This window comes from Haliotis rubra, unplaced genomic scaffold, assembly GCF_003918875.1.
Source record: "Haliotis rubra isolate DU_JTF1 unplaced genomic scaffold, ASM391887v1 Scf1003, whole genome shotgun sequence".
NCBI lineage: Eukaryota > Metazoa > Mollusca > Gastropoda > Lepetellida > Haliotidae > Haliotis > Haliotis rubra.
Window position 1 is genome coordinate 255,824 of NW_025764897.1, and position 13,251 is coordinate 269,074.

The window sequence follows — 13,251 nt, forward strand, 5'->3', positions numbered from 1 at the left end:
AGTTGTTTGTACAGTCTTCTGTGACATGAGATTGCTCCCAACAATGAGCACAAGTTATAGGGTTTGAACAAGAATTTATCCCATGACCAAATTTCTGGCATTTAAAACACCTCAATGGATTTGGAATATACAATTCAACTTGAAGATTGCAATACCCGGCTTTGATTGATTTTGGTGCCGTTGGAGACAAATGAAAACAAATATGTGTTTGTTGGAATCACTTCTGAATTCTTACGCCTCGTAAAACGTTTCACGTACGTAACACCTTGATCTTTGAGTTCAAGCATGATGTCAAGCTCCGTCATGTCCTCCAAAAGATGATCTCGATCCCTGACTATGCCTTTACTTGAATTCAGTGTACGATGGATTGACACTGAAACAGGGAATCCAGCCAAAGTATCAATTGACTGCAGGTTGGCTGCTTGATGTCGTTTACTACATTCAATGAGCAACGACCCAGATCTCATTCGCTTGATATTTTTAACGTCTCCTGCAATACCATACACTGCTTTAGATACAGCAAACGGATTGAGTTTAATTGGCTTTTTGTCTGGAGATTCTATCACTAGAAATCTTGGCCAGTAGTCTACCTGTGTCAATGGTCTATAACTATCATTTGTGCTTTGATCATTATCAAGCTGACGTTTTTTTCTCAGGGGGGTTTCAGGTTCCATGTTAATGTATAAAAGATTCATCAACCCAGCTCCCGACCCACCACGGAGTGTCATAAAAGACGGTGCTATATACAAGTGGACCGCCGACTTGTAGCACCAAGGATACTGGGATGATATACTCAAGCAGAAAGATTAAACAAGTAATCAATCTTCTGGGCATCAGACTCTAGGCAATTTAAATAGTACTTATTTCAAAATCAAGTGATGATTTATAAACAAAAATGCGTCAAGACGTAAAGTCAAAAATGTAATACATAATATAAATTTTGTGCAGATACAATTTAATGCACAGGCCTCGACATGACCAGCCGATTGGTAGAACCGGGCCCATTCTACCACCCGTATAGGTGAAGTTAGGGCCGAAGTGGTGTGTTGGGCAAAGGAACACTGTTCCTGGAACCAGTGCCCTCAACCACCAGACTCCCTTCCTCCACCGACACAGGGGCGCAACCCACGGCAAACGGGTTGGTGGACCAAATATCCCCCCGGGTCCACAACGGGGGTTCGAAGGGCGCTTAGCGTTACCCAGCACCCACCACGAGGAGGTGGCCCGTCATGGGTGCCCATAAAATATAGAAATACGATGTTATTAAAGTTTAAAATTAAAATCAATTTGTAAATACCATTTTCTTATGAAACAAGGAATTGGAATGCAGTGTAACCATAGTTGTTTATGATGTCTATTTTCACTTTCACACGAGAAATTTCGGATCGGCTGAAAAGTAGGTCATTGTCTGAATAGGTTAATGAGACTCATGTTTCGGTTTGGATGATCTTGTGACCTCTACCTTCGAGCTTACGAATATGCAAGGCGATTGGGGAGGAGTTCTCAGACGTGAGTGTGATTCACCAGAAGGACACGGACTAGGAGTGGTTGTGCGTGATGATGCATAAATAGAAACTTAAATTTATCCTTGCGAATAATTCTGGCGACAAAGGTAGCTTGATAAATTTGGGTGCGCATGGTGATACACCCAATAAACATTCATTCAGACAGTTTTTCCGATTGCTACTTCGCCAGAAGTATGCAGGATGATCTAGGGTGTGCATGGTGATGCCCCTATTTACGGACATGTATTCTTTGTTGCACCTCTGCTAATATATAAAATCTTCATCCATAACACGCCGGAAGGATGCTGGATTGGCTGCCGTAAGTATATTGATACACTCTAACTCTTAATCTTTCTGACAGCACTGCCGATATTTAAAATCTTCATCCATGACTCGCCAGAAGTATGCAGGATGATCTAGGGTGTGCATGGTGATGCCCCTATTTACGGACATGTATTCTTTGTTGCACCTCTGCTAATATATAAAATCTTCATCCATAACACGCCGGAAGGATGCTGGATTGGCTGCCGTAAGTATATTGATACACTCTAACTCTTAATCTTTCTGACAGCACTGCCGATATTTAAAATCTTCATCCATGACTCGCCAGAAGGATGCTGGATGGGCGTGGGTGTGTGTGGTGGGCTCGTTCTACATCCACTTCATTGTGATTGGACTCATGCAGTCTTTCGGCGTTATATACGTGGAGCTTCTGGATCAATTTAACAGTTCTCGTGGTGAGACTGCCTGGATTGGATCTCTTCTCAGCGGACTCGTCCTACTGCTTGGTAAGCTGTTACAGCTGTTGCTCCATCCTCGGTTAAACAGGATCTTGTCAGTTCTACTGTGATAAAACACCCGTACTCATTTACACGCCGCTAAGGCTAATACAAAAAGGAGCCTGACCACCAGATCCCGTTACATACCTCTTAAGGCAAACAAGTGTTGTTGACAAAGGAACCTACCATAATATTGTGTGGAGACTAATATTGAAAGGTACAACCACTTTGTTCCAGAACAAATGTTTGCCGGATGTCATTAAATTGTTCACAGGACATATTAAATTTGCTGAAACAGGTCCCAGGACATGATGGATGCCCTCAAATAGCAAACTGGACATGCAGGATGCCCTTGGCTTTTCTTTGGATATGTCCTTACATTGTCTACAGGATACACAAAAGTCCTTTAGTTGACCACTGGAAATGCATGGATGTCAAAATGGTCACATGGCATGCTAATTTGCTGTGATATGTCCCAGGACATTGGATACGCTAGATGTCCTTAAATTGCCTAAAGGATACGCAAAAGTCCTCAAATTGTCCACTGGAAATCTTGGAAGTCATATGATATGTTAGATGCCCGTAGGTGTTGAGACGACATGCATGGAGTCATCAAATGTTCATGCGACATGTTTTATGTTTCTAAATTGTTTAGAGGACATGTAGGGCGTACTTACACGTTCATTGAACATACAGGATGTCCTAAAATTGTTCACTGAAAATGCAGGATGCCCTTTAATTGTTCACTCTACAATGCACGAATATCAATGTGATTCCAGGCCCTGTGGGAGTGGTTGTCCTGGACCTGCTGGGGACTCGCGTGACAGCTATACTGGGGGCTGTGCTGGCCTGTGTAGGCTGCAGTGTCAGTTTCCTGGCCGAGAGTCTCATCTTCCTGTATTTCAGTTATGGTGTCATCCAAGGTAAGGTCAGAGACGTAGAGGGAGTTTAAGAAGTGACAACGGTCTTGACTTATTATTGCTTTGTGTTCCATTTTATTTATTAGACTAACTGTCGAACATATCTGTGTTTATTAATTGTAGTTGAATGAGTGAGTGAGTGAGTGAGAGTTTGATTTTACGCCGCTTTTAGCAATATTCCAGGAATATCACGGCAGGGGACACCAGAAATGGGCTTCACAGATTGTATCCATGTGGGGAATCGAACCGGATCTTCGGCGTGAAAAGCGAACGCTTTAACCACTAGGCCACCCCATAGCACTTTGATGTGTGAAATTCATCTAAGAAAACAATAATCCCCAGTTGTGACCAAATATCATACTTCTGATTGTTACTATGTTTATTATGTAAATTACTTTCCATTACCTATATCCTTATCATTCTCTAGGCCTTGGCTTCAACTTGATGTTTATCACAGCCACGGTCATCGTGAACCAGTACTTTGTGAAAAGACGGTCCCTGGCCAACGCCCTAGGGTCTCTAGGAGGAGGGGTGGGGACGCTGGTTCTCCCCCCTCTCCTACAGGTGATGATGTCGGAGTACACTTGGAGGGGAGCGTTGTTGATTACAGGTGGGCTCGTCCTCAACTGTGCTGTGTTCGGGACACTTTTCAAGCCATTTTACTCCAAGCAGGAACTGAGTGATCTGAAAACAGAAACAAGGAAATCAGGTAGGAATCCAACAGTTGGACATAATTCGTCACCACTCGCCTCTTTCCGTAACCTCCCAGGCATTCGTCACCACTCTCCCCTTTCCGTAACTTCCCAAGCATTCGTCACCACTCGCCCCTTTCCGTAACCCTCCCAAGCATTCGTCACCACTCGCCCCTTTCCGTAACCCTCCCAAGCATTAGTCACCACTCGCCCCTTTCCGTAACTTCCCAAGTATTCATCACCACTCGCCCCTTTTCGTAACCTCACAAGCATTCGTCACCACTCTCCTCTTTCCGTAACTTCCCAAGCATTCGTCACCACTCGCCCCTTTCCGTAACCTCCCAAGCATTCGTCACCACTCGCCTCTTTCCGTAACCTCACAAGCATTCGTCACCACTCGCCCCTTTCCGTAACTTCCCAAGCATTCGTCACCACTCGCCCCTTTCCGTAACCTCCCAAGTATTCGTCACCACTCGCCCCAAGCTCCAGGCTTCCGTAACCACAAGACTTCCCGTAATCTGCAAGAAGACTCGCCCCGCATTCGTCACCAGTCACCCCTTTACCTCCCAAGCATTCGTCACTACTCTCCATTTTCAATAGCCTCCCCAGCATTCGTCACCACTTGCTTCTTTCCTTGACCTCCCGAGCATTTGTCACCACTGGATTGTCTGGTCCAGACTCGATTATTTACAGACCGCCACCATATAGCTGGAATATTGCTGAGTGCGGCGTAAATCACTCACTCACTCACTAACTCACTCCAGGACTCTCAATATAGCTTTTGTTTTATTTCATTTTCGATGGAGACCAAAGGGAAACAACCAAGGCTAGCTGTCTGGCAGCTTTCTGGATAAAAGTGAATTCCATTCTGTCAACGTTCACTATCATGAGATTCACCATCTATGTCGTTGGAGCAGTCCTCGGGTCTTTTGTTTACGCAATTCCGTTTAACCATCTCCCGGACTTGGCGAATGGTCTAGAGATCCCAGAAGATACATCAACGTGGCTGATATCAACCATCGGGATATCAGGCATGGTCGGACGCTTGGTATTTGGTCGGATATCCGATATCCCTTGTGTCAACAGAGTGGCTTTCCTCGCTTCAGCCAGTATTCTGTGTGGTGTTGCTACCATGACGTGTCCGAAGTTGCAGTCGTTCCCGACACTGATGTCGTATTCAGTGTTTTATGGGATATTCTTAGGTTTGTATACATGCAATAATGACATGTTCTGTGATCGTAGTAGTTACAGCGTCCGCTCGTGAAGACCCAGGTTCGATTCCCCACATGGGTACAATTTGTGAAGACCATTTCTTGTGTCTCCCGGCGTGATATTGCTGAAATATTGCTAAAAGCGGCGTGAAACCATATCACTAGATTGATAAGATTGACACGAGACTGAATTACCGTGTTTCTGTTCAGGTATCTGGTTGTACGTTCACCCAGTGGCTGTGGCGGACATTGTTGGCGACGAGAAACTCACTGAGGGACTTGGCTGCCTGTTCTTTTTGGAAGGAGTCGTTATCTTCTTGGGATCGCCTACAGCTGGTGGGTACACTGACGTTACTACACTAAAGTACGGAAGCGTAGTAGGGCCACAGTGAAAATTTTTTTTGGTCTTACTGTCTCCTACGTAGGACTTAGTATCTCCTACGTAGGACTTAGTATCTCCTCCGTAGGACTTATTAACTCCTACGTAGGACTTAGTATCTCCTACGTAGGAGTTAGTATCTCCTACGTAGGACTTAGTATCTCCTACGTAGGACTTAGTATCTCCTACGTAGGACTTAGTATCTCCTACGTAGGACATAGTATCTCCTACGTAGGATCTTCTTGGGATCGCCTACAGCTGGTGGGTACACTGACGTTACTACACTAAAGTACGGAAGCGTAGTAGGGCCACAGTGAAAATTTTTTTGGGTCCTACTATCTCCTACGTAGGACTTAGTATCTCCTACGTAGGACATAGTATCTCCTACGTAGGACATAGTATCTCCTACATAGTACTTAATATTTCCTGTAGGAGATGATCGATATACGTTTATATGGATAAATCTGAAACGGTCGACTTAAAGCCCCAGACACGCACACAATCTCCTGTTTCACTGTTTCAGTCACTGTAAGAGTCTACAGTTATGTGTTTCATTTACTGTTAGAGTCTACTATCATGTGTTTCAATTTACTATTAGAGTCTACTGTTTCCTTCACTATCAGAGTCATGTGTTCAACTAATTGTTTCACATTAGTACTGTGTTGGACCGACTGTTATACTTTACTGCCTTGCGTTCAGGTTGCTCTACTATTACGCGTTGCAGTTAGTTCACTGTTATATGTTGCACTTTGTTACACTTTACTATTACGCATTGGATATTTCAGAGGTCGTTGCACATAAATTATAATCTGCGTGTACAGACGTGTCCTAGACTATAGGTGGCAATCTATTTGCACGTATCCCCTTATATTTATACAACTAACTATAATGACAATTCTTTGCCTTTTTGAATTTCGTATTGTTTTACGCCACACTCAACACTTGTCCACCCCAGTCAAGTCAACCTGTAAACAATTACGAATCAAACCGCAAACGAGCGTTGCATACGATCCAACCTAGCCCTATAAAGACAAGCAACAACTTGCGGAGGCCGTGTTATAACCCGAGTTTCATATCACAACCTCACCCCAACCATCCCACCCACCTCTCTGTGTGTGTGTGTGCTTGTGTGTGTGAATAGATGTATGTATGATAGATTAAACATAACCATACCCAAACCTCCATAACTGCAATTAGAACAGGGTCCACGTTACCCTAACGTAATACACACACAATAACACTGTACAGTAACACTGCGTCACATTTCGACTATCTAACGTCCTGCATAGCCAAACATTTCTCAACTTAATGACCATCCTTAAAAAGGATATATTAAGTCCTACGTAGGAGATACTAAGTCCTACGTAGGAGATACTAAGTGCTACGTAGGAGATACTAAGTCCTACGTAGGAGATACTAAGTCCTACCTAGGACATACTAAGTCCTACGTAGGAGATAGTAAGTCCTACGTAGGAGATACTAAGTCCTACGTAGGAGATACTAAGTCCTACGTAGGAGATAGTAAGTGCTACGTAGGAGATACTAAGTCCTACGTAGGAGATACTAAGTCCTACGTAAGTCCTACGTAGGAAAAAGTAAGTCCTACGTAGGAGATACTAAGTCCTACGTAGGAGATAGTAAGTGCTACGTAGGAGATACTAAGTCCTACGTAGGAGATACTAAGTCCTACGTAGGAGATACTAAGTCCTACGTAAGTCCTACGTAGGAGATACTAAGTCCTACGTAGGAGATAGTAAGTGCTACGTAGGAGATAGTAAGTCCTACGTAGGAGATAGTAAGTCCTACGTAGGAGATAGTAAGTCCTACGTAGGAGATACTAAGTCCTACGTAAGTCCTACGTAGGAGAAAGTAAGTCCTACGTAGGAGATACTAAGTCCTACGTAAGAGATACTAAGTCCTACGTAGGAGATACTAAGTCCTACGTAGGAGATACTAAGTCCTACGTAGGAGATAGTAAGTCCTATGTAGGAGATACTAAGTCCTACGTAGGAGATACTAAGTGCTACGTAGGAGATACTAAGTCCTACGTAGGAGATACTAAGTCCTACGTAGGACATACTAAGTCCTACGTAGGAGAAAGTAAGTCCTACGTAGGAGATACTAAGTCCTACGTAGGAGATACTAAGTCCTACGTAGGAGATACTAAGTGCTACGTAGGAGATAGTAAGTCCTACGTAGGTGATAGTAAGTCCTACGTAGGAGATAGTAAGTCCTACGTAGGAGATAGTAAGTCCTACGTAAGAGATACTAAGTCCTACCTAGGAGATAGTAAGTCCTACGTAGGAGATAGTAAGTCCTACGTAGGAGAAAGTAAGTCCTACGTAGGAGATACTAAGTCCTACGTAGGAGATAGTGACCCCAAATTTTTTTTTCACCGTGGCCCTACTACGCTTCCGTACTAAAGTACTGTCGGAAATAGAAAAAAACCCTGTTTTTTCGCATTTATATCTACAGTTTATGTAGCTAATATGTGAAAATGTGAAATATCTGTTAAACTAAGTTCGGCCTAACTACAGTCTCAGTGGTAGGGCGAAAGGAAACGTAGAAAAAGGACTTTACTGAGGAGAGATTAGTGCAGAAATGAGCAATGCAGGTTTTTTCTAAGTCGAAAGCGACTTATTTGGAACAAACCATGGCTTTATGCAAATTAGTGTGCGATGATATTGTATTACAAAGGAAACTTTTAAATGCAGATTTTGAAATTAAAATTAGCTTCATTATAAACGATAGCTGACGTAAAAAATAATAACTCAAACCATTAAGGATGCAGCTACCATGGAGTCTCACTATCACTATAAAAAGAAAGGAGGGGTCGTCTCAAACGCAAAACCAGGACGGGTGTCGCAGACGGTGGTGGGGGTTGGGGGTTGGGCTAGGGGATAGAGATATCCGCTAAGGTGAGATAATCCTTTAGGGGAATTAAACTGGGGAAGTAAACGGCATGTCATAACAATTTATAAATAATATCCAATCCTGTCGATTTTCGGGTGGTCATGTCACCTATATATTTTTAGACACGTAATAATAGATGGCTAATTTAAGCTTTTCCATGGGTATCATACTCTTTTACATATCTCAACTTCATGAATGAAAGACACGTAAGATGTTAATCAATAGATGAGACATATACAACGCACATGAAAAGGCATAAACTATCTTTGAGATGACCCCTTGTGCCTGTATGCAGCAAGTGCATTTCATGCCAGGTGAGTCGACGGTCCGTCGTCATACCTGGCTGAACGACATAATTGCCATCTATAGTCTGATCTATTGTTTTCAGCAGCTATTCGTAGTTTTTCTAAGTTCTACCCGATTATTTTCTGGATATCCTGCTACGCATCCTACTGAATGCTCAGTTAGGCCGATGTGGGTTAATTCGACATATGTTATTTGTAATTGTGTAAATTTTAGGGATACAGAGTAACAGCCTAAAAACAGGGTTTTTTCTACTTCCGACAGTACTTTAGTGTTAGAATCGGTCTTCAGTAACCCATGCTTGTCGTAAGAGGCGACTAACGGGATTGGGTGGTAAGGCTTGCTGACTTGGTTGGCACAAGTCATCGTATTCCATTTGCGTAGACCGATGCTCTTGATGTTGATCACTGGATTGTTTGGTCCAGAATCGATTATTTAAAGACAGCTGTCATATAGCTGCTATATTGCTGAGTGTGTCATTAAACAACAAACCAACAAAAGACCCAAGCAATCGATGGTCTGACTGACGAACGGGCAACGATGAATTTGTACGTATGAACCAGGGTCTAGATTTTCGAAGCTCTCTAAACGCTTAGATCGTCGTAAGTTAATGTTAATGAATGGCACTTACGTCCATCTTAGCGCTAAGAGAGCTTCGAAAATCTAGACCCAGAACTGTTACAGGAAAGCATTGACGTTTATATGAAACTTGCTTTAATAAATTCAGAGTGAGTGAGTGACTTTAGTTTTACGCCAGCTTATCAATATTCCAGCAATATCACGGCGGAAGACTCCAGAAATGGACATCACATATTTTACTCATATGGGGAATCGACCCCAGGTCTTCGGCGTGACGAGCGCATGCTTTAACCACTAGGCTACCCCACCGCCCTTAATAGATTCAGAGTTGTACAGTCTTCATTGTCCTCCTCGTCGTCGTCGTTATCATCATCATCATCATCATCTGTACTGGATGATTTGAGTGTTTGGTCTCTCTAACCTTTTTTAATGTTTCAGGTTGGCTGTATGATGCGACCGGAGACTACGCTATATCATTTTATGCCGCAGGGTCGTTGTTCATCGTAGGCGGTGCTGTCATTCTCCTTTATGAAGTAACACACACGTGTAAACAATTACGCCGCCACAATACAACAAAGGGTCGCGCTGACAACACGGGTGGTGTGACCGAGGAATTGCTCAGATGATTCTCAATGGGTTATGTTATGATGCTCTTTTATGTAAATTAATATATTAATTTATGTAAACTTAGTAATTTGTGTGTTTATTGTGCCTTCAAATGTTAAACAAACCTGAACAATTCGTCAAAATATTCACTGATGAGTCAGTTGTTTACGCTCAGCAATATTCCGGCCATATGATATCTGTCTGAACCACACAATCCGGTGATTAAGAGACTGAACACTGAGACCCGTGAAGCTACACTGTAAAACTTTGCCGTAAAATATACGGTAACATCACGTGAAAATGCGACGGTAGAATTACGTTATGACAGTGGCACGGTGCAATGCCGTTAACGTCAATAATTTACGGGATTACGCCGTTTAACCCCAAACCATTGTGGCATATACGGCATTTTACTGTAGTGAATGATTCTGACGGTATAATACCGTTTAACCCCAAAGCATTGTGGGATACTGTCATCCACGCCGCCGCCATTTTACGTTGGGTTTGATTACACGAAGACGAATCGTTCCAGAATCAGCTGCCACAAGACTCATCTATTGGTAATTTGTACTATACGATGTCTAGAGTATGCAGATTAAGGACTTACATGTTCACTATTTAGCTTTTCTGTTGTTTCCAACTGTATTTTTGTGTTTGACAAATGTAATGACGTATCGTTGCAAAGAATGTACTTTTGAGACCTCTATCTTACGTCAGTATGTCAGACATTATCGTTTACACAGAAACGTACCAAACATTGTGTTTCCATGTTGTCAGGAGCTTTGTGTAAGACAATTTCACACGTACAGTGCGTTTCGAGCACACGTACTGCATGATCATGGGCGCAACACAAACACGAGTCAGTCAAGGTCAGTAAATGGCCAGTCACATGTGAATGTGCATCTTGTATGTAGGCAAAGCTTTTGTGACAGTACATTCTCTCGTATCGAGGAGCTCTTGAAACATTTGCGTCAGCATTTAGACAGAAGGGATCCCATTGTTTGTCCATTTAGATCATGCAATACCAAAATTGTACATAAATAAACATTCTCATCTCATATAAGTAGAAAGCACAAGCACCACACATTATCGGAGTTATCAGATTCAGTTCTTGAAGCAAATAACACACATACAAATACAGATGAAGGACAGCTCTGCATATCTATACAAACAGACAACAGATTGGTTGAAGCTGATCTTGAAGAAAGTGAAATGGTAGTCTGTTTGCGTTTAGTGTTTTCTGTTTCATGTAATGTTTTCAGACAGATCACTGTTTATATCAGTCCACGTGGATTAGTTATATTGTTAGAGACCTATATTGTCATCAGGACATAGGGAAATGTTTCTTTTTTTGTTTGCTGTTAATGGACATCATTTTGTCGCCTCTTTCCCCCAGCTTAAACAAAGTACGAGGGGGTATAGCTGTATACAGCATATACTATGCCAACTTAGGTTAACATCGTTATACTAACTCTGATGATGTAAGAAAAGACCAGCTTCACACTGAAAACAATAAAATCTGAATCATCTGGTTCAAAGATTCATCTAACACAGTTGTATTCTTTTTATTTGAATAGCATATGTTCGCAGCATTAAAAGCAAGACAATTATAGATATAGTTCCCATGTTGTAGCTAACATTCCAATGCTGTTGCCTTTCAGCTGTTATGTGCAGGTAACCTCAGTAAATGGTTATTACTTTATTTGGCTATACATGCACAGGAATTCTACCGGCTGCAACAATTTCATCGTATATTTTACGGTATGAATACATTCGGTACACCGTAAAGCTACTGGTTTTGTACCGGCAGCACGGCTGCCAAACTATTACCGTATATTTTACGGTATGAATTATTACGGTATCCCGTAAAGCTACTGGTTTTGTACCGGCAGCATGGCTGCCAGAGTTTTACCGTATATTTTACGGTATGAATTTATTACGGTATCCCGTAAAGCTACTGAGTTTTTACCGGCAGCATGGCTGCCAAACTTTTACCGTAAAAATTAACGGTAAAGTTTTACAGTGTAGTTTCCACACATGGGTACAATGGGTGGCGCCCATTTCTGTGTCCCCCGCCGTGATATTGCTGGAATTTTGCTACTCACTCATTCACTCACTCAAAAAACTGTGTCTGCCCTGCTCTCTCCCTCCCTCCCCCCACCTCTCTCTGTCCCACTTTATATATACACTCACGCCAAAAGAAACGTTACCCTACTACCTTTAAGAATTATTTAAAAACTATCAAAGATATGTTAGAAGGTATTAGTTTACAAGAAAGCTGAACAACACAGCTTTATGCAAATCACGAAAACATAATTCTCAAATGCATTCATATTTAGGTGAAAAGCATTTTTTTCAGAAGATTTAAATTGTCCTATTTTCGCCCATGCCGAAATAAACCAATAACAGTGATTTAGATGTCCAAATGAAAGGTTGAAATAAAATTTTGCTTTGGGACAAATATAACCCATTCAGAGTCACCATTTTTCAACTATTGAAACAAGAAACAACTGTTGTAGAGGGTGTAAAAGTGTAAAATAATCATTCCTATGATTTCAGTCTTTTAAAACATTTTCTGCTGATTTGCATTAGTGAAAATAAGTAAAACGTGTCTTTGATATTGTGAAAAAATGTTTAGGAACATCTAAAATGGGGGCGCGGTGGGCGAGCTGGCTAAAGCGCCAGGCTAGAGATCCAGCGAGGTTGAAGGTGTCGGGATCGAGCCCACCTGTGACCGGGTGTAAAAAACCTTGGAGTCAACTTGTGTGCAGACTCTTTCCAGGTTGTCATAACCCCTAGTGTACAGTACACAACCCTGTGCACTTAAAAGAACCCACGAATCCGTTGGTATATGGCCAGATGGTGGCCACATGCATACGTGCAAACACCTAGTTACGGGTACAGCAACGTGCAGTAAACTTGGACAAAATACTGTGACTATGTGTCCCAGTCCACCCAGCTGTGAATTGGGTACCTCGTTAGGATGAGAAAGCTTAGTGGCAGCAAGAGTTGTATACTCCCCAGGGAGTTGAGATTGATAACACGATATGACGTTGAGATTGACATCCGGTGATCGAGGGAAACAAATACCAGCTCCTTGAGCAAGCAATGGTTGCGTGGATATGTGCGCTGTATAAATATCCTAAAACAATAATAAAATTATCTTTGTTAACCTGTTTGCTTGCAAAGTAACATTTTCCCATTTTCTGTTTACACATAAACAATATCAATCGCCAAAACGCAGCAATATACAAGCGGTATTTGCATCCATTTCACATGAAGAATGATTATATAGGGTATGAAGAGAGCCTAGAAAAGATGATATGATACACAAGTACGAGAAATATGACACGATTAACAGCTG

The 13,251-nt window shown here is 42.1% G+C and overlaps 1 protein-coding gene across 1 annotated transcript; it reads left to right on the forward strand.

The window, feature by feature from the left end:
• The first annotated feature begins 2,103 nt into the window (after positions 1–2,103).
• LOC124267400 (monocarboxylate transporter 14-like) lies at positions 2,104–9,907 on the forward strand. The gene is made up of 5 exons (XM_046702313.1): positions 2,104–2,293; positions 3,064–3,207; positions 3,632–3,913; positions 5,318–5,443; positions 9,720–9,907. The coding sequence occupies exons 1-5, from the start codon at positions 2,104–2,106 to the stop codon at positions 9,905–9,907; spliced, it is 930 nt and encodes a 309-aa protein (XP_046558269.1).
• Positions 9,908–13,251: the final 3,344 nt, after the last annotated feature.

Excerpts from the sequence above, each read along its gene's own strand:
- LOC124267400 (XM_046702313.1), top strand. The coding sequence starts at position 2,104 with ATGACTCGCCAGAAGGATGCTGGATGGGCGTGGGTGTGTGTGGTGGGC. Across the intron at positions 3,208-3,631 it reads CAGTTATGGTGTCATCCAAG|GCCTTGGCTTCAACTTGATG; the intron begins GTAAGGTCAGAG and ends ATCATTCTCTAG. Across the intron at positions 5,444-9,719 it reads CTTGGGATCGCCTACAGCTG|GTTGGCTGTATGATGCGACC; the intron begins GTGGGTACACTG and ends TTAATGTTTCAG.